Raw genomic sequence first — 25608 nt, 5'->3', positions numbered from 1 at the left:
CATAATATGCTTCATTCACAATATAATGTTTCGGCTGCTACTAAAAAAAAATTTCACAGCCCCTTGAGTTCCAAAAACCACCCCTGCCATTATTTGGATCCTGGCTCCAATTTTCTATTTGAGAATAATTGCTTAAAGCAGGCTGTTTCTGTTGGAGTTCTCACTCCTACCTAAATTCTCAAATCTGCAAAAATTTTGAAAAGGACAAGTTAGAAGATCCTGAGGACAACTGATATATTCAAATTTTGGCTGAAATTAAATCCAGGTCTCTTCTTATTAGTGTATACAAAAGATTTTATATACAAATAAACATTTTACATACAAATAAACATTTTACAAAGGTGAAAAATGCATATCAAATATGTACATAAGCAAAAATATTAATATGCTTTTAAATGAATTTCAAGACAACTTAAGTAATTTTCCATTGGCCATTTGCCTCTTCTTAAGGCTGCTTAATGTGGTAGTTTTTTTAAAAGAAACAATAATTAAGATTATTCTAAAGTCAGAAATTCCCCCCCCAATGTATATAAAGTTAATTCTAGTTAATAAAAAAAGACAATATCACCTGCTAAAAGCACCAGTTTTGAAAACACTAGTCTCTCCAGTTTTGTCATGTTATATAAATACACATATGGTTCCCAAAGTATTGGGAAGTTCAGGGCAGTTAGGGGTTATGGTTCAAATTAAACCATTTTAATCTAATACATAGATTTGCAATCCTAAACTGGAATTCCTCAAGTGCAGTTTAAAAGGCCCCTTGACTGGCAATGGGTCTCCTCCTCAGTTGTTTAGCTGGTGCAAGTCCAAGGAGAGAAAGGGGGCATGTCAGCTGACATAGGAGGCGATAGCATCTGGCACAAGTTGCCTGTGCTCCCTGCCTCCCCTGTTCCGCCCTCTCCCCAACCTACCTTTGACAGTAGTTGCTCCAAGTCTCACTGATAGGACTTGAAGTGAGACTTCAAGCAAGTCCAAGCAGTGAGACTGCTCCACTCTTACAGGAGGATAGGACTGCTCCGGCTTTGCCACCGGAGTTCTGGAATAGTGCAGCTCTGTGCGCTTTCAAAAGGCCATTTGCAATGGCCATAAACTGTGCCCTGCTGCTGGAATGCTAGTTCTGGTGGTGGTGGGGGATAGGATCGGCCAAACAAGGTATTCAGTGAGTCTCTTGGATCTCCACTGAATATCTAAAGGGTAGGAGCAGGCAAGAATACAATTTTGAGGGAAGAATTACTAGGCAGGGGGAGGGATGCTTCATGTTTCCCTTACCTTCCATCTCTTCTGTATGCTATACTCCTAAGCTGGGATTCCAGATACACATCTGCTGAGAAAAGTGGAGGGAAGACAGTAAGTGAGGGAAGGGTTAACCACCCTTACCCTCTCTAAATTCCATCCTTTCCCTGCCACTTATTGGATGGACACTTGAATTTTCTATCAGATCTCTAATTCAGCCTCTGTGATAATGTGTAAGAAGTGCCTGTACAAACAGACTAAACACTGAAGTTATTCTGACACAACATACATGTAGGCTACTGCTGTGATTCAGATAGCCCTTTTATAAATGTGCAAGAGCCTGCATATTTCCAACTGGACTTTTGACTTTCTTCTGCAGTCACTGCATGGGAAGCTGATCTTGAAGATCCTGCCAGTGTGGGGTCTTCTTGGGAGGCAGGCAAGCAAGAATCTTCACTGTGCTCATGCACAGCTCACTGCATTGTGGCCTTCATTCCTAGACTCAATCATTTGGAGGTTTTTATTTTTTAAACAACTAAAGTTTTAAACAACTAAAGACCTCACAGTTGACCATGTTGCTGTTAATAAAGTACAGCAGCCTCAGGTTTCAATTTCAAAGGACAATGTTCAGCTTTAATGCAAGTGAGTCGTCCTTCTTGAACAGCCCAAGGGTTATGTGGAAACAGAAAGCTTAAAAAATGTGCATGAGTGCCTGACATAATAGAGCTATGAAACAAGAGGACACAAGAAGAGTTTCCATGACCACTAGATGAAATCTGCTGCATTACATGGTTTCCAGGTGATGGCACTATTGATGCTTTTGCACAACAGCCCATGGTTTTCTGCTGTGGAGACATTAAAAGAGGAAGGATACATAGCAGTCCCACACAGGAAAAATATCTGCCAAAAAGGAAAATGCATTTCTTCAGACGAAGATTCAAATAAAGAGTTGCATCATACAGCAGATAGGGAATGTTTTAAGCCTGAAAGCGCACACACACACAAAAAGCTTTCAAGTATCAAGACCAATTTTCCTTCTCTGGAGCGGATAATATTTTTGTGGGGAACAAAGTGATTTCTTCGGTTTCAGCAGAACAGAATTACTTGCTGTAGTTTCTGGTGGCGTGACTTCCACTTGTGCCATAAGATTTTTTATTTTGATTGCATTCTCCTCTTTCACTTCAGAGCCTGAAAAGATTTCTTGGTGGAGTTTGCACAGTACCAAGGTTGGCTGCAAAGACAATGCTTTTGAGAAACCTTCTGCTTTTTCTACGAGGGATGACATGGACTTGAGGGGAAAAAAATTAGATGTTATTAAAGATATGAATTGATAATTCCAATAAAAATTCTTGAAAAAATCAACAGACTTACATTTTATTTCTCCTAGAGAAGTATATGCATATATAGTGCAGAAGAGAGCAACCAAAATTATTACTGGGTTGGAGTACCTCCTTTATGAGTAAAGGCTACAGCATTAAAGGCTCTTCATTCTAGAAAAAAGGTGCCTGAATGGGGACATGATTGAGATGTACAGAATTATGCAAGGGATGGATAGAATGAGTAACACCAGAACCAAGGGACATCCACTAAAATTGAGTGTTGGGAGGGTTAGGACAGACAAAAGGAAATTTACTTTCTTTACTCAGCGTGTGGTTGGTCTGTGGAACTCTTTGCCGCAGGATGTGGTGACGGCATCTGGCCTGGATGCCTTTAAAAGGGGATTGGACAAGTTTCTGGAGGAAAAATCCATTATGGGTTACAAGCCATGATGTGTATGTGCAACCTCCTGATTTTAGAAATGGGCTATGTCAGAATGCCACTGCACCAGGATGCAGGTCTCTTGTTATCTGGTGTGCTCCCTGGGGCATTCTGTGGGCTGCTGTGAGATTCAGGAAGCTGGACTAGATGGGCCTATGGCCTGATCCAGTGGGGCTGTTCTTATGTTCTTAGAGGGATGTTCTTTTCCCTCTCACACAACACCAGAATCGGGGACATCCACTAAAATTGAATGTAGGGAGAGTCAGAATAGACAAAAGAAAATATTTTTTAACCAGCATGTAATTAACTTGTGGATCTCCTTGCCACAGGATGTAGTGATGGCATCTGGCCGGGATGCCTTCAAAAGGGAATTGGACAGATTTATGGAGGAAAAGTCCATCACAGGTGACAAGCCGTGATAGTTATGTGCAACTTCCTGGTTATCCAAGTAGGTTATCCAAGTAGGTTATCCAAGAATGCTAGGTGCAAGGGAGTGGCAACAGGATGCAGGTATCTTGTCGTGTGCTCCTCAAGGCATCTGGTGGGTCACTATGAGATACAGGAAGTTGAACTAGATGGGCCTTGGGTCTGACCCAGAGGGACTCTCTTATGTTCTTACATTACAAAAACAGAGTTATTGGCCCATTTCAGACATAAAACAAAACCATAATTTATGCAGCCTAACCATGCTTCAAACAAAGTTTTGGATGTTCAATCCAAAACAGCACTAACCCATAAGCCATGGTTTGTGAGGGGCCAATAATTGAGGATATCAAACCATGAATTGAAGCTGGTTACCATCCATCTATTTCTATATGATCTTAATATATTTTAAAGCTTTCTTTGGACAGCAACATATTCCAATATGAGCAAAGAGGCATTCTCAATTGTAAATGACATTGGGCACAATCCTAACCAGGTCTACTCAGAAGTAAGTCATATTTTATTCAATGGGGCTTACTATCAGGAAAGTGTGGTTAGGATTGCAGCCTTAGTGAAAGAAATTACTTGGGCTTTAGTGTACCTTCAATGAAAGAATTTTCCTGGAAGTTGTTTAAGTTCTATCTGCACTAACGTTTAGAAGCCTAGAGTTAAAAGTCAGAATGGAGTTTTTTCTATTGCTAAATGCATTATCTAGCCTGAATCTTCAACACACTGCATGGTACAGCATACTATTTTTAAGTGACTCTTTTAGAAGATTAATGCTAATGATACAAATTAATGTTGATATCTTTACATCTGACATACTAAAACGAACGAATGGCATCCATAATAAGACTTGGTGACTTTGTGTGAACTTTTACTCACTGCAAAACTACCATGCCAAAAATGAATGCTGGCAACAGTAAACTCAAGTAATTAATATGCTTCAGGTCAAATGTGGGTAGAAATGGTAAGTCTTGAACATCAGATTTATTTAGTGGGACAATTAGAAACCTTGTATTAGCTTAAAATTATTTTAATTATCTGCCTTATCTTCAGGAAATAAAAGTCTTGCCTTTTCTTAGCTATATCTTAGTGAAGTTATCTATACCTTCCCAAATACAACTGCATATTTTTTATAGAAAACCTAAATGAATCATGCTATATTTATTTCTTAGAGCTTCTGTTTCAGCAGATGTCCTATGACAATGTTTCTGATGATACAGCTATCGTTTTATTCTTAATGTTCCCACCTTAAATGACTCTCCAATATGTCTGGCTGCAGTTTCTGTTGAAAGCCTCAGGTCTGCCATGCGAGAACCTGCAAATAAATTGAAATGCTTCTTATATATTCCAGAAGGGTAAAATGAAGGAAAGCCATTTCTCTGCTATAAAGCAAATAATAATAATAAAATAAATAAATAAAAAAGCAGGCAGATTACAAGACCATCATTGTGGGAAATCTAAAACTTTAAACAGCTAAATAATTTGTTTGAAATCATTTTGTTTAAGAGGAAAAGTATTCTATATCTTGTATGAACACAACATATTTTTTGTGCAAAGGATAGAGTCCAGGAGGGTGGCGGGATTGGCAACTGCCACACCATGTGACAAGAGAGAGACAACCATCATAACACAAAATCCAAAACATGTTGGTCATTCTCTGCAATACAGGATACTCTGAGCAATTACATTTGCATTGTCAGCTAGGGAACTAAAGAAGATTCATGAAAACTCCTACAGATGGAATCTTTGCAGTTTTTCAGAAGGCAACTCAAAACCATGTATTTTTTACTTCCAACAGTCACTCTAATTGACAGATCAGTGATATTGCCCTGTATTATTTAAATTTTTATTTACTGCTTTTCAAGAAAAGTTCTCATTCATATAACAAAGGAATAAGAAGACTCCTTGCTTCAATGGAGCTCACACTCTTAAAAAAGAGACACAAAGGAGATATATGCAGCTACTGGGAGAGAAACTATGTTGCTTTGCCCCTGGCAAAGAGCAAACTTTTGCTCTCTTTACTAAGAACGACCAGCCAGACATCAGTGGCAGACTGGGGGGGCAGGGGGTACAAATGTCCTGCGAGTCAGGAATTTAGGTGCCAGGGGGCAGCACCACAACCCGCCTGCCTGCTACAAGCTTTTTAAGCAGCTGAGAACCACTGTCGGCGGGAACCACGCCGACAGTGGCTTCGGAGCAGCAGAGTGTTCTTTCATGTGCTCAGATGGCAAGGGATGGTATACGAAAGCAGGTCCTCTGCTAACTGGGCAAAAAAACACTCTTTTAAGTGGTTTCCTTTTATATTTAGCAGGAGAGGGCAACTATCTTTCACAGTGGCGTAGCTAATGATCGAGTAGGCCAGTGCCAAGCTCAAAATGTTGCCCTGAAAGTGATGTCACAACCGGAAGTGACGTCACGCCCAGACTTTTTAAAAAGTGAAAATTGGGAGGAACCCACGTCCTCCCTCCAGCAGCTTACCACCCCCTCATGACAAAATCAAATTTAATTGATTAGTTAATAAAAAGTTACTGGGTCCATGCTGTATCATTATAACATCTCATTGGCACTCAGAACAGTCAGTCCCATAGGTCTGTTTTGAGTTAAGCAAATCCACTTTTTGTGGATTTTTTTTTTGTTAAGCAAATCTCTTTTTGAAAAGAGAGTGGGAGGAAGATAACTTTCAATAGGATTATATTTTTATTGCAAAAACACACAGGAATACATAATGCACATGGAAAATGTTAAGTATATGTTTCTTGGTTCCTAGTACTTGCATCTAGTGTACCTAGCTTTATGGTGGTTGCATGTGAAAAGTATTTGGTGCATCCAAGGAAATTAAGAAAAGGGAAATTTGTAGAGAAGGATTTTAGGGGTCTGTGGTCTGCCAATCCCAGTTGCTAACTAAAGATGGGAGAGAAGGGGAGAAAAAAGGGGGGGAGCAGGGAAAAGGTTCCAGACGCAGATATAGTTACCTGTCCTGAGGAGCAGATGGGGGGGGGGAGTCCGGAAGGAGGACCTCTGCCTTGGAGGGGCAGCCAGAGAGAGAGCCAGCATGTGCCAGCGAGCCCTTTCTTAAAGAGGAGATTTTTGCTGACCTGGATGCTGACCTGAATGATCCGGATGTGGCCTAGAGCTGTCCTGGATGCGCATGCTCACTACACACATTGGGACACGTGGAGCATGCAAGAAAAACAAGATGATCAGGTTTCAGCCATGACTGGCCTCCTGGGGGGGCGGGACCCAACCAACCCCTGAAGGCAGTTTGCATACGGTACTTAAGAGTGGTTGAGTTTCAACAATGAGACATATAAGCAAGGATTTACAGTGATTGAGACAACAATTTACTCTTCCAGCCTCCTTGACTGGGGGATGGTGATGTGGTCACCATGAGTTTGACTTGACTTGATTGTCCTGTGTGTTGAGGTTTAATGGGTTTGCATAATAGTGACTGGATCAGGAGACACTTTTGCTTTGCTAAAGTCTTTGTTGCTAAAGTCTTTGTTGCTAGTCTTTGTTGCTGTGTGCATGGATAGGTAGAGGTTGTGTAAACTTGTGACTTTTACCAGGGTTTTGGAAATTGGACCTGTGAGAAGTTCGGCTTATAACCAGATATAAAATCACAACTTAAAAGGAAAAAGGGGATTTTCACATAACACAGGCGCACGGATGTGTGCCAGCCTCCCCATGCTGATGCGGTGGCACAGATTTCAATGGCGCAAATCTGAGTAGCCCCATTGGGACTGCTGCTGCTCTCCCTGGGGTAAGGGGAAGTTTCCCTTGCCTCGGGTCAAGCCCTTTGACAGCCTGAACCTTGCACTGGATACAGAACAAGTCTCCCAGCCTTCCTGTTTCAGTGCAAGTTAGGATTGCACTGTTATTTGTTTAGCTATAGAAACAACTTTGTGAATTACTTTGTTGAACAGTGGCATATACTGTAAATATTCTGAACAATTTCTCCCAGACCTCAGGTGAACTCCTGCTGTTTCTTATCTCCTCAAAAATGACAGTGGAAACTACATATTGGGGCTTGGATCTATATTGTTCTGAGTGTCCTGCTTGCCAGATGGCTGGGGCCATTTGCCTCAAAAGAGTTGGCAAGTGGATTTGTGGATGCTTACTCTTCACCCAATTAGCAGGGGTAATTATAAAGAGAATCACAATTACTGTTTTTCAAAGACTAATTTGAATCTTTCAGCTTGTAAAACTCTTTCTTCAAATTACTGGACAAGCTGTGCAAAAAGATCACCTCTCTCCTGCCCCAATTTGGCCCTCTTGAGCTGACTCAGAGACTGCACAGGTCCCTCAGCTGACAGAAAGAAAAGCAAAACCATGTAAGCAGTTTCAGTCTAGTTTTCACTCTTTACAATTACAATTAAATTATTTCCTGTCCACAGAAATGTAGGGCAAAATAAGTTAAACCAGAAAGAAAAAATGGAAAGCCCACCAATTGTAAAATTAGAACTTTTACTGTTTGGTCAAACTCAAAAGGGTAGAAAGTTTCAGGAAATAGAATGAAATTGAAAACATCTACTTAAAAATGTTGATAGTATGGCAGTAAAAAGAAAGTGAAATTAACCAGAAATTGCTCCTTTTGAACTTTCCCATACATTAAAAAACAGCAAAATACAAATATGACACCCAACTCAATAGACATAGACTTTTTGCTCTGGAAAGCACAACACCAGCAACACCAGATACTTTGTGATATGAACCAGGACTACAGAAGACAAAACCCCCAGGAACTTTCTAAGTGACTCACCATTTCTTCACATCATACATCTTGCATTCAAGAACACTAGCCACCCCACAGTATTTGGGACTGTTACGTAACCCCACTAAAAAAAACAACACCAATGTATTTCCAATAAGGAGCTCCGACAGTAGAGTATGAAATACTGCATTTGGACAGTACTGTATTTTAATTAATTTTTTTAAAAATTACTGCGTTTGAGAGATGGGACAAGAGTTCCCACAAGGTAAGTAAAAAGAAGCACTTACTTAAGATGCTTAGCTGGCTCAATAGGTCTACGAGGTTTTCATGGAGCTGAAGGCTCTCAATTTTAGCTCACATCACTTGAACAATTCTTCTGTGAGCTAATAGGCTTTAGAGCAGGGGTGCTCAAACTTTCAACTTTAGGGATGCTGGACCTTTAACAAGTGTATAGAAGAGAGAACTGCAGCAGGTGCAACTTGTCATCCCACAGATGACAAGCTGCACATGCTGAAATTCACTCTTCTATACACTTGTTAAAGGTCCAGCATCCCTAAAGTTGAAAGTTTGAGCACCCCTGCTTTAGAGCCTATTGCTGTTTCATCCATGACATGATCTTTTGTATGATGGCACTGCTCTTACTTCCTTCAAAACCCTGCTCAAAACCCACCTGTTCTATGAAGTCTTCAGCACAACCCCTTAGTCTCAATATGATCCTGCAACCACGATCAAGTGAAAATGGCAACTCCAAATTCACCAGCAGCACACTGGGGAGGCCATTTCAGCTGTTGTTCAGAGTGTGCATGAAAGTATTTGATTCAATTAATTTTGAAGGAGTTCAATTAATTCTGTACTACTTACCAGAGGAATAGTACAGTGTTTTCTTAGTTTTAAATAAAATTCAAAATTAAACAGAATAATAAGAAAAAATAGGCGTACTGCTGACAGCTAATCAAAGTTATTCCTTATACTTTACAATGGAAAATTGCAAGTTAAGCCATTTCTGCCCAACACTGCATTTACACAACAGGGACCAAATGTGTACACCTGCGGGCTGGGCAAAAACGGGTTAAGATGCACATGCCCATGGCATGCTTAAGTACCGATTTCCACAGTATACATGCGGAAGACATTATACTACTTTCAGTACTCAGTTTAGCCAATTTGATCATATCACGTATTTTACTTAGCTATTCCGATTCAGTGACCGTTATTTGGGATGTCTTTTTTGTTTTAAATTAGCTACTATTGTTGAGGCTGCAGATAGCAGCCACAGTGACATCTTCTTGGCTACCACAATTTTCTTTTTCCAGAATACACAGGAATGGCAGGGCATTCTGGGAAAAGAAAATGGTGGCTGCTAGGAGCAGTGGATCAGAAGAGCTTTACTGCAGGCAAAATAAGACAATTAAAACAGAAGAAACATGCCACTGTCACCACTGTCCTGAAGGAACCCCACCCTTGAATTCTTTAAACACATTAGCTGCCTGCCAACTTCCCCTTCCTCAGTTATTGGTGAAGGGTTTACCAGCTCTAACTGTAACCCAGCCTAAGTTGTCTCTGCTTTCCTCTCCCCCCCCCCTTGTGTAAAATTTTAAATTGTAAGCTTCTCAGGAGCAGGAACCTGTTTTCTTGTGTCATGCATGTTGATGTCATCAGTTTAATAAATAAGTCCCAGATCCCCCAAAAAGCTCTTGGGCAAAACTGGGCAATTTACGCCCTTTTAGCCTCAGTTTCCCCAACTATAATGTGGAAAGAGTAATGAGGAAAGTTGCAGCAAGCTATAGACTGTACTTTATTATTTAAAAACTGGTCTTTGCTGATAATAGAGTTAAACTAAATGAACACAGCCAGCCTAACAATTCTTATATGATCCATTTAGGCAGGAAGACCACTACATGATAGCATCTTAAAAGTATTTGATATTTAGTAGCCGAATGTTATTTACATGCCTTTCAAAACACAGGGAAATGAAAGAAGGAAATGAAAGGTAGTGAGTAATCTAAATATTTTCGGTTTATGGCCAGCATAGTTAAAATAGGGATAGATGAACATCCTAGACCAGTGTTTCTCAAACTGTGGGTAGGGACCCATTAGGTGGATTGCGAGCCGATTTCAGGTGCGTCCCCATTCATTTCAGTATTTTATTTTTAATATATTAGACTTTATGCTACTATGGCATGTGATTGCATTTGGGTAATGTTACAGATCTGTACTTTGAACAGACTACTATGTATATGCTTTTAACAATGATAGTCAATTGGATTTACTCCTGAGTAAGTGTGAGTAGGATTGCAGCCTATGATTGTTAAAAATTTTCCTGCTTGATGACGGCACTTCCACTCAAGACATCACTTCTGGTGGGTCCTGACAGATTATCATTTTAAAAAGTGGGTCCCAGTGCTAAAAGTTTAAGAGCCACTATTTTAGACCCTGTGCAAATACACACATTTAACAGAACACAAATCTGTAGACATTTTGGTCAGTAATTTGTTTTTTGCTCAGTTTAGAAACAAAGTGTTACTGCGTTACTCAAGCGTATTACTTCGTGTATGCCACTCAAGTGTATTCCTTAGTATCTGTATACCTCTTTCCATTCTGAAAGTGCTTTACAATCCTTAACACACCTCCTCACAACAAACCCACGAGGTAAGTAATTAACATTAAGCAACTACTATGAGAGAGAAAGCATGCATACACATGCATGCTATCTGTCATGAATGAGTGACAGTGAATGAGTGAAGGACACTGGTTGGATTTACAGACCTGACCTCACTGGTTAAAAAAATCAAAGCCAGATATGAGTGAAAGAACTTTACAGGACATCAAGGCTCCTTGAAGAGAGATGTTGCCTAAATTCAAGTCAAAAGTGATAGCAAAAAGCTTCACATCTGTTCAGCTAGGAACATGCCTAGCAAATTGCTAATTACACATGGAGGCCATATACGTAATTCATGTTGCATACCTGCTCAGTGTTCCTGTTCAGGGTTCCACTTGAGTGGTGTTCAAACACAAAGTTGTACCACAGTAAAGAGAAACAAACTTCTGTTCTGGAAGCTATTCTTCATCAGACATTATCCTAAGTCTCCTCCATAGCCTTTTTTAAAAAAAAAACTCAAACTGAATTTATTTGTTGGCACCCACTCACCACAGACATCTTGTCAACTTCCTTGCCAACTTCCTTTGCTAATTGCTTTAAGCAGAAACTTCTTCAAAATTTCAAACCCATCTACTCCAAGATCCTGCCTCAATACACTGTCTCCTCCCTCCCACCTTTTGCACTGCCTTATTGGAGTGCATTTGGTGCACCAGATGTGACAGCAAACAATATTAATAAAAAACATTAAAAATAAAGCCTGTGATTCTGAGAAAAGAAAATGTTAATGAATGGGAGTGGCTTTTATTAACTTCTTCAGCATTAGTCCTGTGTGGTGGCGGGGTAAGCTATTTTGGAATGGAGTCACCATTTCTCTCTATTGTGGGCTTCATCCAGGTGTAGGCGGGTGATTTTCATGTCACCATGCATGTCAAGCCAGCACTGCTTCAGTCAGTCCTTCGGTCATTTACCACCGACCTCCAACTGAAGACCCTTCTGCGCCAGCGTATCGCTATTAGCACACAGAATGTGGCTGTACCACTGAAGTTGGGCTTCTCTTAACTTGTTGGCAATTAGAGCAGTGCTGTACCACTGCTGGATGTCGTCACTGCAGATGTGGTCAAAATGAGTGATACCACTGATCCAATGCAGCATCTATGTCTCCATGACACAGAGGCAATGTTCGGCTTCCCTTGTCACCAACCAGCATTCAGCTCTGTAGAGCGTGATCGGCCAGATGACTGTCCAGTAGATCTTTGACTTGAGGCGGTCACTGATCTTGTCGCAAAGGACACCAGTCATCATGCGCCACTTTGTCCAGGCTGCATTTACTCGGGCACTGGTCTAGTGACTCAGGCTGCCGTCAGCCGCAATCATTGAGCCGAGGTATCGGAACGTCTCAGCATATGGCAGATCGATGTCGTTTACGCAGATTGTCCTGAGCTCATCAGGGTCTGTCATGTACTCCATCTTCTTGATGTTGAGGCGGAGGCCAAGCAATGCAAGATGGTCACTCCAAGCTTCTACTTGCTGCTCAAGGGCCACCTGGTTGTCGGACGCAAGAAGAATGCCATTGGCATAGAGAAGTGTCCATGGCGCCAGCTTTGGCAGATTGCGGGTGATGACATCCATCACCGTAATGAACAACAATGGAGAGAGTGTCGAGCCTTGGTGGACGCCGATGGTAATGCAATAAGTCTTTCGATGTTCCAGTGATCGCCGGTACGTGACTCTTTGGATCCTTGTACATGAGCTTCACCCACTGAACAAGTTCTGCTGGCACTCCTTGGCTACGCAGTGCGTACCAGATGACATTGTGTGCCACGCGAGCGAACGCCTTTTCAAGGTTGATGAAGGCGATGTGCAATGGCTTCTCTGGGTGCTTCTTGAACAGAAGATGGGCGGTGTGCACTGCATCTATTGTTCCACAGCCACTGACAAAGCCTGCTTGGTTCATCATGAGTTGGATGATGTCACGGATACGGTAGTCGATGACCCTCTTGAAGATTTTCATTGTGTGAGAGAGGAGGTGGATTGGCCAGTAGTTTGCACAGTCAGCTGCCTTTCTTCTTCCAGATCGGAATAGTCGTACTACACTGCCAGTCGGTAGGCATCTTTTGCTTGGTGATGATCTGGTTGAAGAAGCACGTGAGCCAATCAACTGGGTTCCAGCAGCACAATTTCCAGAACTCAGCGGCAATGTCATCAGGACCTGTTGCCTTGCCCGGTTTAATTTGTTTCAACGCCTCTGTGACTTCTTCAGGTCCGATTGGCTGCATGGGTCCATGAGCGGCAGCTGTTTGTGGGATCGGCGGGTGCGGGAATTCCTCTGTGGAGATCCACTCAAAGTGCATATTCCAGTGTTCAGTTGCCTGCCTCTGATCATTGATCAGCTGCTCTCTTTCATTATTTATGCTGCAAAACTTCTCAATATACTTGGTTAGCGATGCCACGACTTGGCAAGTCAAAAGATGTCGTGCTCACCCTCACGTGTGTCAAGTTTCTTGTAGATGTCATCATAGTGTGCACCTTACTTTGCTTTGCAACAGGCGTCCCGGTACTTCTGTCAGTTGGCAGGCGGCTTGTCAAGGAAGGAAGTGTGCTAATATTAACATCTGGACAAGTGACATAAAATGCCACAAGCTGTTCTGGACACATTTTTCGTAACAGAGGGTTGCAATCCCAGCTAACTGGGCAGAGAACCTTTTAAAGTGGTGTCCTCTTATATTTAGCAGGGAGAGAGAAAATGTCCCTCTTTATCCCAGTATGGAGTGGGCAAACTCCAGCCCGCGGGCCATTTGTGGCCCTCGGGGACTTCCAATTCATCCCAAAGGGAGCCCCCAATCTCCAATGAGCCTCTGGTCCGTTGGAGCCCACGCTGGTCCATGACTGTGCTTTATTATTAACAGTATTATTATTAACAGTGTTGGAAGAGTGTGCTCAGGAGCTGTGTGCTCAGGTTGGAGGTGTATGTTCAGGAGTTACCCCCCTTCACTTTTCAGGCTTGGTCTGCATGTCAGGCAAAAGTACATCCACAATTGTCCCAAGAGCATCAATTCATGTCTCCATGTGTTTTCTGCTTTTCCCTGAGCATTATTTTAACTCCTCCTCATTGCCTCTGAACATAAGTTGCTTCATATGTTTCTGGCTTGGTCTGTATGCCACATAGTGCAAGAGGTGCGTGGCAAACAGTTCATAGTTCTCATGTGGTTCTATATGCCTGTATTATAGTTCTCAAGTGAAGTATAAATAAGCTCAGTTAAAATTCATTCATGTAAGTTCCATCTCTAATGTATTCACTTATGTAAATTTATTCAAATTTGAAATGTAAATTGATTTTTCCCCAGCCCCCAACACAGAGAGATGATGCAGCCCTCCTGCCAAAATGTTTGCCCTCTCCTGCCACAGCATGTCATCTTCTCCAGTGTAGCTGGTGTCTCCTCTGCATCTCTTTTTAGATCGCGAGCCCTTTTGGGACAATGCACCATTTACTGATTTATTTTGCTATGTAAATTGCTTTGTGAACTACTTTTGGCTGTAAGATGGTATATAAATATGCATAAATATTCAAAGAACTAAGCATCACTGAAATCAATGAGAAAAGTTAGTCATGACTAAAGTTTCATTACTTACAATGAGGCTTCATCATGTGTGACTAACTTTCTTTGGATACAATCTAGAATTCTACAGCATAGAATTTGCTATGCTGTTTCTCAGACACCACTCATATAAGTCTGTTCCACTAGTCAGATACTATCCAACACTGGCTGTTTGCAAAGAAAGTATTTATGAAATTCTTCAGCACACAGTTAAAGACAATGCCCGAATGAGACATGACTTTAAGTTTCCAACCTGTTCACGTTTTACCTAATGTCTTGAAGCCCATATGTTTTGTTTGCAAAAAGGAGTAAAACAAAGAATTCTACAGTACAACACTCTGTTACCATGGTCTCTAAGACAAGTAGTACAGTTAAAAGCCACAAAGACAGGACACTTCAAACACCACATTTAAATAAGCCAATTTCCACAGAACACTACCCACAAAAGAACAGACTGTCATAGTACAAAAACAAAACAAACAAAAATTCAACAGAAGATTTTTATAACGGCTACATTTCCTAGCTTGCTTTAATGATTAAGCTGTACTTTATATACAGTATTTTATTCAGCAGGGTACTTACCAAGAGAAGGCTCTACTTTGATCTCTTGAGGTTTCACAACAGGTCGATAACAGTCCTGCATGGGCAGAAATGCATTTAAAGTCTCTGTTACAAAGTATTTGGATTGTCTGTTTTTATGACATTTAGATCAGGACAAGATTCATAAATGAGAACTGGTTCTTATATGTAAAGAATGGAGAATTGGATACATAATAATTGGTATGTTGTAGGAGTAATTCAGGTTATCCAAGATAATTCAACATTCCTACTAGATACAGTACTCTGAACTACAAAAGTAGTCCTATTTTACTCTTACTCTTAATTGCCTTATTTCTGCCATTATACCTACACTTCATTCTATTAAATCCTAATGCAATTGAAAAAAATGTCTAAAGAGAAACATTGCCCCCTGCTGCATCTTTTGAAAAGTGACACTAGTTCACAAGTTGTTAAAAAGTCTACACCAGACCCAGGGAGAGCAGATGTCACTGACAATGTCCAATTTTACATAATAGGTAACATTCTGCCATTATGCTTGATTAGAGGAGCTTTTTCCTCTTTGATGTACATCAGATCAATACCCAACGTGTCTTGGGTGGTAGGTACATATTCAACCCACATTATGCCAGCTGCACTAGTTGCTCAATCGCTCAGACCCAACTCAAAATTCTAGTCATTAACTTTTAAAGCCCCTCAAGCTCTGAGACCCTTATGCTATGAGGATCATCTCTCCCCATGTGAGCCCAATCACCTAACAGAAGTCTGCCAGTCAATCTTACTGCCCATTTCTTCCACACAGCAAATTCAGACCGCAGTGGCCAAGCAAGAGCCCAATTGTTTTGTTTCTGTTTCTGTTTTATTTTTTCAGTTTCAACAACACTGAGCTTTGTGGATAAATATGATTGAATAACACAAATAAAATCAAGATCAATACTACTAGTGCTCCAATGATTTTAAATAATTGTTCATTTACAGAAAATCTTGAATTAACATTTAAAATGTGGAAAATGTACCATTAGTGGAGATTGTCATATAACAGGTAGCATTTACCAATGGGAATCTTTTTACTCAGATGAATTCCCTTTTAGGAATCTATCTACACAAAGCACTAAAGCAAGACCAGTCTATCCATGAGATCAACAAAGGCAGTCACCTCAGTCAGCCAACTGGCAGGAGGCACCCACTTCTGCTTGCCCAATTGGCCTCTACTGCTCTTCTTCCTCCCACGTCTTGGAATGGAAGTAGAAGAAGGAGGCAGAGTGAAACAGGAAGGAGGATCCAGGAAGAAACTACAGCTATACATCACACCTACTTGTCTCAGTTGTAGGCAGACATAAAATAAGATTCTAATACAAGATTATTCTTGGGAAACCAAACAACTTGATATAGCATAAAACCAGGCATAATAAAAACTGCATCTCTTGCCCCAACAAAAAACAAATTTAGGTATAGTGCAGGCATAATCTCAAAACACACAAGTAATACGTGTATAATCTTTTCTTGATAACTAATATGTGGGAAAACAGGTTTGTACCCACTCACACAGACCGTGCTACTCTGTGGTAGAATGATTAGTCCAGTGGAGCAGGCACATTAAATGAAAGCTTTTAACTCCTGCTGCATATGTAATGCAGACTGAAAATCTTGTGGGTAGAGAAGGCTTATCCACAGAGCATCTCACACACAATTGTAATGAGATAGGTTAAAATATTAGCAACAGTAGCAGAATAGCAAGGAGTAGAAAATCTAGTACAGTTAAGTCTGCAATCCTGTGCACACACATTGTTAGTAAGCCCCACTGAATACAGTACAACTTGTACATATGTATGTATACTGCAAAAAAAAAAAAGGGGGGGGGTCACCACTTACATTTTTAGTAACACCTGTTAAGCTTGCATTTAATGGTGTGACATTTCAGTGGAGCCCTTCCTAAAAGCATCTAACTACTCCAGTTCAATTTATGCATACCTAACCATGATAAAAATGGGAGGAGAGTGTACAGCAAACAGGAATATGTTAGAAAAATTTTAAGACTTACAAACTAACTTACAAAATTTGAAATTCACCAGACAATTACTGTAAAAACATTTCAGCAGATTTCTCAAGTTTTTAACCAGAATCAAGACAGTGGACCTCATGCATCCCAAACAATTTAGAGAAGAGACATTGTAAGTTTCCAGGTCTGGGACATCAAGGGCCAATCCTATGGTGGGTCAGTGCCGGTGCTGCGCTCCAGCACCGGTGCTGGGTGTTGCAAATGCACCGAAAGGCATGTCCATGACACATTATGTTAGAGCAGGGGTGTCTTTTTGGCAGGAGGGCCACATCATCTCTCTGACACTGTGTTGGGGGCCAGGAAAAAAAAGTTAATTCACATTTCAAATTTGAATAAATTTACATAAATGAATACATTAGAGATGGAACTTATATGAATGAATTAAGGTCTTGCAGTAGCTCAAGGCCTATAAAAGGCCTTGCACAAAGCAAGGCCAATCTTTCCCTCGCTGCTGCTGCTGCACCACAGACATGAAACAGTAAGTAGTGGAGGATGCCCTCATCCCACAGCTCAAGTGAGAGGTCGAACAGTCATCCTCACAATGAGAGCAGTTGCGCCAGGCCGGATTGAGAACATAAGAACAGCCCCACTGGATCAGGTCATAGGCCCATCTAGTCCAGCTCCTCGAGGGCTGCAAGTGGCCCCAGGGCTGGGGTTTGGGCACCCCTGTTTTAGAGCAATCAAATACGGTTAAGGGGAACATACACAGCAGCAAAAACTTCATCCTGATAAATTTTAGGCAAGTTCTCCCCAGCAGTAGCAGACCTGCCCTCAACCTGGGGCAGATCTGCGACCTGCTGCCCCCCCCCCCAACATGCCGTCCCTCCTCCCTAGGAGGAGAGAGGCTCACAGAGGCTCATGGAGCCTTGCATGATGTTTGGCAGTGGTTCAGAAGCCTTCCGAGGCTTCTCCCACTGTTTTAAACAATACTTCCGGGTTCCTGACAAAACTGGAAGTATTGCTTAAAACAGTGGGGGAAGCTTCAGAAAGCTTCTGAACTGCTGCTGAGCACAGAATGGCTTGGATGGGCAGACGGGGCATCTTGGTGGGCGGGGGCAGCAGCAGCAGGGACATGGCAAGTGCAGCGCCCAGGGCATTTGCACCCCCTGCCCCAGCCCAGATCTACCACTGCTCCCCAGTCAAATTAGAGGAGAGAAATTCAAACACTCTACAAAAAATAATTTATGAAGACTGGGAAACTGAAAATTTTTATACCCATGAACACCTGCAGACCTAGTCATAAGCTAATGATGACAATTTTCATTTGCAATGCACATCTTCTCCCCCCCCCCAAACAACTGAGAATTAGGATACTCACCAACATATTTTGTTGTGTTTTAATGGTTCTGATAACATGCGCCTGTATTTTCCTAGGACACTGGTTACGCTTGGAAGCCACCTCTACTATTAAATCATCAAGTTGATCTTCAAGGAGTTTGATGTCAGTATCTATTTCACAAGAAAAAATGTGAACATAGCATACAAAATCAATGAGAGACAGTCTACATGAAAGCCTGTTAAAAATACCTTTGCAAGAAATCTGCACTTCCCTCCAAAAAGCCCTCGAGTCAGACTGTGCTATTAAACCCACAAGCTTTTTGTTTTTTTAATTTCAGAAGACAGATAAAAAGTGAAAGGACATGTATACAGTATCTAACCACACCATGATCAGAGATGCGTGGAATCATGAAGAAGGACCAGAGGCTATTTAAGGTTTGAGTATGCTGGATGTGGCAACTTTCAAAGATGAGCTACAATTCAAAATTGGCATTCATAAAGGAGTAAGGATAGGAAATGGAGCAGTCCTAAAGAGAGGTTGTTTTGGCAAGGCCTAGAGCAACAATATCATCACAAATAGAAAACCTCCTATCTCACCCTACTAAAAAGCAACAGCTTGGAAGAGATGCCAATCACTGGCAATAGCAGTTTTTACCAATCATCAATCATTGCCAAGTGGGAAAGAAAAGTTTAGTGTGAGCACCCTGAAACGTTAAATTTAATTTATAGCATTATTTTTTAAAGTGGATTTCAAAAGCAGGCCTTCTTAAGTCAAGCATCTATTCAACTTAAAGACACATAAGTATTACTATTAGTAATTATGGATCTTTGGCACCCTCTATTGGACAAACTTTATAACATCTTTAAAAATTCACAAGGAAGGGTTTTTAGACAAGTCCTATAAAAGACCAAGCAAAAGAGTAACAAATAGTATTCAATTAACTTTTTAGTATACATTTGGAATTAAGAATACTCTACATCTTTTGCTATTCTACATACTTTTTCTGAAGACATTCACATTACAAGTGCTATGCTTTTTTACTAAGTAATTCTGAATTTCTTAAGGCACATACACTCTTTCACCTTAACCCAGTGGTTCCCAAACTTTACAGGAAAGTTCAGACTGCTGTAAGTTTTTGCAGGAGGAGGGGCAACGGCAACAACAGCATTTTCATGATCGAATTACTGCAGTGAAAAAGGTTTTTTTTAAAAAAAACAACACATACCTGGGGGTCGCTATGGCTCTCTGGAGGGTGCAGGGAACCCGTGGCCCATTCTAAGGGCCTCCCTGTTCTTCAGAATGGCTCCCTGAAGCTATTATGACCCACTTCTGGTTTTTGTCCACCTGTTGGAGAACAGGTAGGCATCCCACTGGGTGATGGAATGGGGGCAGGTGAATCAAGCCCAGGAGAGGAGTGGGGACAGCCAAGGAGGCCTCCACCATAACCTATCCTTATAGGCAGTGTTGAAACGTCTGATACTATTCAAATTTGCCCTGAACACTATCATACTAGAAAATCATACCAAGTACTGTCACACCAGGCAATCTGTACAGATTGTCCCACAGGAGAGAACTAGTAATTCTGTTCAGCTGTACAGAAGTTCACAAAGATTCTATTTTAACTATAACCATGTGGACATGAATCTGCTACACAGTATGCTTTTAAGTATCAGTTTGGACAGGGAGGGGGAAAAAGAACAAGAAAACCAGAACTGAACATTTTCTACAAGCATAAGTAACAGAAGACTATAACTCAAATGGAGAAGGAAATAGAAAAGTTTGCTTTGGAATAGGGAAATGTAAAATATAGATTTAAATAAATAATTTCATCAAAAGTGCACATGAATGTACAAATACATTTGCTGTATCTCACAGGCAAACTAATAAAAGGCTTCAAAAATTAAACAGAAAATATATGAAATTAAAGCATATTCAAAAATTCACATACCATTTTGAAGATCATCAGATGATTCCTGCCATGGTTGTCCATTAATAGTGATGTTCTCTTGTACAGCTGTTTCAAAGTTCTGTAGAAAATGTACACATAAAAATAATTTAAAAGATGCTAATATCTCTACCAGTGTAACAGAACATTCAATCACCCATCTTCTTCCATGATTATTTGGAATCTCACCTTCCCCAAAAGCGTTTGGTCTTAGACCTTGCTCCCTACTGTAAATATGCTCAACTGTGAGTAAATGAAATAATCACATTCTTCCTGCTTCTATTTCCCTCATGTTTATCTATACTAGTGGTTCCCAACCTTTAAGAGCCCATGGACCACTTAGGCAAAAATTAGAATAATCATGGACTCCATGTAATCCTTCGCACCCACCCCCTGCACACAAAAATTACAATTAAATTTGTAATAATTAGCAATTTATTAGGTTTATTATTCATAAAGAAGATTTGTGGCTTGCCGCTTTTGTTGCCAGCTGCAGCTGAGGGCAGTCCATTATCCGTCCCCTCTGGTGGTCTGTAGAGGAGCACATGCTCAGTGGGATGCTGGAAATGACTGAAGGCAATCTTTTATTCTGGGACCTCATGGAACACCTGTGGTCCATGGACCATGGGTTGGGAATCATTGATACTGTAAACCCCTCAGGATAGGGGACCATTTTCTGTGAAAAGTACTATGTACATTTATAACACTATATAAATTAATCATAATTTAAAAATAATGAAAAAACTGATTAACATAACTATGGAGGCAAGCTGAAGCAGAGATTGGCAGTGAATAGGCAGGAAGACTTTTGTCTCCTTCCCCTGGGGAAAGCCCCAAGCCCTGTAATGAGGTTTCTCAAGTCTATACCAGCTATTGGTGCCTGGTATACCCCTTCTGCCCTGGTTCCTCCCCCCACCCTGCCCAGAGGCCACACTGCAACCCAGCAGTTGCATTTACTCCCAGCTGCAGTGCGTCCTTTTCCTGCCGGCACTGGGCCTGGTGCCTGATTGGCACGGCCAGGCACCAGTGCTCCTTACTCACTGGGGTTGTAAACGTGCTTTACGGCATGTTTACAGCACTTAGCACTGGTTCTAGGGCTCAGCGCTGGCACTGGTTGAGTTTAGGATTAGGCCCTTATTCTCACATTTGTGTATAGGATTGCAGCCCCAAAGAATGCCCGGCCAATGTTCATTTCAGTGTTAAGTTTTATTCATGCTCTCCCATATACTAGCAAACAACACAGATCCCAACCATAATAAAGATTTTGTTTTTCTGGCAGTCATAGCCATCAGATGCTCAAATATGCCTCTAGGGTTAGAAAATGTTGAAGGAAAAGCAAAAATTCCTGTGATCACAGATGTCCTAAGAATCACTATGAAGAACAAATCAAGATATGTTTACCGATATTGTTATCTGGAGATCATATGCTCAATTAGTTTCTTTAGTTTTTGATGTAAAGCAGGGGTGCCCAAACCCCAGCCCTGGGGCCACATGCAGCCCTTAAGGTCTCTCAATGCGGCCCTCAGGGAGCCCCCAGTCTCCAATGAGCCTCTGGCCCTCCAGAGATTTGTTGCAGCCCGCACTGGCCCAACACAACTGCTCTTGGCGTGAAGGCAACTGTTTGACCTTTTTGCGTGAGCTGTGGGATGAGGGTTTCCTCCATTGCTTGCTGTTTCATGTCTGTGATGCAGTAGTGGCAGCAAAGGAAAGGTCAGCCTTGCTTTATGCAAGACCTTTTATAGGCCTTGAGCTATTGCAAGACCTTCATTCATTCATATAAGTTCATCTTTAATATATTCATTTTTGTAAACTTATTCAAATTTTAAATGTAAATTAATTCTTTCTTTCCCTGGCCCCCGACGCAGTGTCAGAGAGATGATGTGGCCCTCCTGCCAAAAACTTTGGACACCCCTGATGTAAAGGAAACAAGCAGGAAGCTCGTTTTAGAAGGATAAGTGACGATACTGTAACTGGTCACACATAGCTAGGGCCACTAGGGGCAATAAATAGGTTTATTATTCATCTCAGTGGTATCTTCATTGCTTTACTTTTATTCTGTATGTGGATGACTGCCATTCATTCCTATGGGGAAAAGTAAAGCACTGACGGAAGGGGGGGTAAGGAAGTAAGTGATCCAGAAAAGAAAGGGCTGGCCCTGACACTAAGTGTACATACTAGCACTGCCCACCAGTAATTTGGTATACCTCCCATTTTGTGGCCTGGGTTGTGAGATGTCAAAACTTTAGTAGGAATAGTCCTCTGCTCAATGTTAAAAAGATGTCTGGCACTCTTCTTACAGCTGCACCTTCAACAGGGCACACACACACGCGCACACACACAAGGAGGGAGAACAGAGCTTATATTCCTTATCTATTAATACAACAAGATTTTTGGGAAAGGAGTTGAAGGAAGATATGAACTGTCAATTTGTGAGTTGTAAACGATAGATGAGTTGAAGAACTTATGTCACTACAACACGCACACATCCCACCAGGGAGCAAGAGATTCTCCCTAGGCCCTGGAGATTGTTCCTCCAAAGATCTGACAGTCCCCCTCTATAATTTTTATAGACACCCTATTTCAATGACAGATATTTTTGCAGATGTCATTGCAATGACAAACAGCATGAATTCAGAGATTCTAGCTCAGATGTCGGTTCAATTCATTAGCCTGAGGCAAGTTAGTGACCTATAAAAGGCACAAACAACACTGGCCTAGGTAACAGAGGTATCGTAGAAATCACTGTACAGTATGATAATGTACACACAATACTGCAAAGGGTTAGAAAATGTATTTTATAAGAAAACATTATATTGAGAACACAGTGAAGATCAACAGGTTGGGCTGAAGAAGTTATGTGCCCCAAACTCTGCATAGCTGTTGTCAGTCAGTGCAGACAACACCTACAGCACAATCCTAAGTGCCCAACCCTATCCAATTTCCAGTGCCAGTGCAGTCATGCTGTTGGGGCATGCACTGCATCCTGCAGTGGGGATACAGTCACAGTGGCCACCTTAAAGTATGGGAACATTTGTTCCCTTACCATGGGGCTGCGTTGAGGCTACACCAGTGCAAGAAAATTGGATAGGATTGGACCCTAAGTTTCCAACCCTGATGCCAGTGTGATGTGCACCAGTTGCATAGCTAAGGAGGTGCAGGGGGTAGCAGTTGCGGTATCAAGCTTTAGGGGGGCAGCAAGCTGAGTTTGACACTAGTGACCAAAATTGTGAAAATCTTGGTATGTAAGAATAATACCATCATGTTATATATCATTGGAAAGGTAATTTAATGCAGAATGCAGTGAAGCAAAGCGCACTGGAATATCTGTTTTCTATCAAAAGTTATGGCCAGAAAACCAGAAAATGAAAACAGAACTGCCTTGTGGAACAAAAAGTGGATTTGCTTAACTCCAAACTGACCTATGAGACTGTTTGTTCTGAGTGCCAATGAGATGTTATGATACATCAAGAAACCAAAAACTTTTTATTTACTTAATTAAATTTGATTTTGTTATGTGGGGGGGACAACAAAATGTTCCTTGACCCCAGGTTATAGATAGATGCCTTAGCTATGCCACTGACTGGGGGAAGGCAGCAGAGCAAGTGGGTGGTGAGCTGCTGGAGGGAGGAGGTGGGATCCTCCTGTTGCAAGGTTGAAAGAAAGCAACTCAAGAAGACTCAGTACCCAGGAGTGAGTTTGCAGGCTCTTTATTCAGTTGCATGCAATGGGTGCTCACGGGACTCTTGTCCAAAGCAAATGAGCACACTTACCAATAGTGATTTCAACTTTTATACAATTTCTGGTCCTTTGTCTCCAAATCTAGGCATTTCATTGGCTGAAATTTGCATCAGAGATGGGCAAGAGGTGGGGTTTCACCTTAAGAGCTTAAAAAATTACAAAATTTCCAAAAGTCAGCAGAGAGCAGTATAACACAAAATACTCAAAGACAGGTGTGACTTCATAAGTGATAAGGAGTAATAAGATATTTCTTGGCAAGACTTCAGGCCCATCTTGTTAGTGCGGCCTGACACCGTTGCCTAGTCTCCTGTTATGTTTTGCATTCCACACCTGTTGCTTTAACATAAACACTGTGGAGCCCAGTTTGCAAAGCCAAGGTTTTCTGTAACACAGCAAAGCAGTTTTTGGTTCCTTTTAGAGCAGCCTATGATTCTTTGTTTTTGTGACTACTGTGGCCTTTACATATGGGTTACAGTTTGGGGGCAAGGGCTACCATGTGTCACTCCCAACTTTCACTTTTTAAAGAGTATGGGTATGATGTCACTTCCGGTTATGACATAACTTCCGGGGCAACATTTTGAGCTTGGTGCCGAGCTACACAATCATTAGCTACGCCACTGGTGTGCACTGCATTCTCCAGTGGGAAAGGGAGCAGTTACGATGACCTTCTCAAGATAAAAGGATGTACTTGTTCCCTTAGGTTAGGGCTGCATTGGATCTGGAAAGTTAGCTGCTAGTCAGATGGCACAATGTCTGACACAGAATAAAGTGACTTCCCATGCAACAAGTACCACCTTTGGAGGGGATGAGTGGGTGGGGGTTACATTCTTCAGTCATGAAACATTTACAGGAACAGTTTCTTCAGCAGGGAGATAAGGAAGCAGCACCACTTGGATTTCAGTCTCTCACTCAACACTAACAAGGTACAGGAGCCTGACCAAGAAAATGTGGGTGTCTCAACAAGCTCCAAGCCTCCCAGAACTAGTAACTGAGGGCCCAAAGCTATCCAATTTTCCAGTGCCAGTGCTGCCATACCAATGGGGTGTGCACTGCATCCTGTGGCGGGGAGGCAGGCATAGAGGCCTCCTCAAGATATGGGAACATTTGTTCCCTTGGCTGGTGGCTGCACCAGTAGTGGAAAGTTCGATAGGATTGGGACCTGAGGCTGCAATCCTAGCCACACTTACCTGGGAGTAAGCTCACTGACTATAATGGGGCTTACTTCTGAGTAGGAATGTACAGGATGGGGCTCTGAAGCTGCACTCCTAGCCACACTTACCTGGGAGTAAGTCCTATTGACTATAATGGGACTTGCTTCTGAGTAGACACTCAGGATTGGGCTCTCAGTGAGCGCTGCCTGTTGACCCGTTGAGGAGACAAGCAGACCCTCGACGGACGGGAGGGGAGAGAAGGTCTTAGAGGCGCTTCAGAGGAGCCGCCAACCCCGCCCGCCCGCGCAGAGCCGCCTTACCCAGAGCGCTTCGCCCAGAGCCCGCTCCAAGCTCTCCGGCTGCAGCGGCTGCCCGGCCCCGAGCCTGCGCACGTACGGCCCGCAGTGGCCCAGCAACTCCCTGGCCCGGCGGCGCGAGCGGCAGCGCACGCGGGTCTCCCGCCGCGCCGGAGAAAGGGGGGTCGTCACAGGCAACGGCTCCCCCTCGGCTGCCATTTCCCGCTCGCCCTTGAACCGTTGGCCCCGCCCACTG

The 25608-nt window shown here is 42.0% G+C and overlaps 1 protein-coding gene across 1 annotated transcript; it reads right to left on the bottom strand.

The window, feature by feature from the left end:
- Positions 1 to 368: 368 nt before the first annotated feature.
- On the bottom strand, positions 369 to 25588 carry NSL1 (NSL1 component of MIS12 kinetochore complex). Its single transcript, XM_066611725.1, has 6 exons — positions 25377 to 25588; positions 20171 to 20249; positions 18262 to 18392; positions 14909 to 14963; positions 4668 to 4735; positions 369 to 2521 (listed from the first exon to the last, which is right to left on the bottom strand). Exons 1-6 carry the CDS (start codon positions 25569 to 25571, stop codon positions 2246 to 2248), a joined length of 804 nt encoding a protein of 267 aa, XP_066467822.1. The 5' UTR covers positions 25572 to 25588; the 3' UTR covers positions 369 to 2245.
- Positions 25589 to 25608: the final 20 nt, after the last annotated feature.

This window comes from Tiliqua scincoides, chromosome 1 (genome assembly GCF_035046505.1).
Source record: "Tiliqua scincoides isolate rTilSci1 chromosome 1, rTilSci1.hap2, whole genome shotgun sequence".
Taxonomy (NCBI): domain Eukaryota; kingdom Metazoa; phylum Chordata; class Lepidosauria; order Squamata; family Scincidae; genus Tiliqua; species Tiliqua scincoides.
This window is presented reverse-complemented; position numbering and strand designations above follow the sequence as displayed.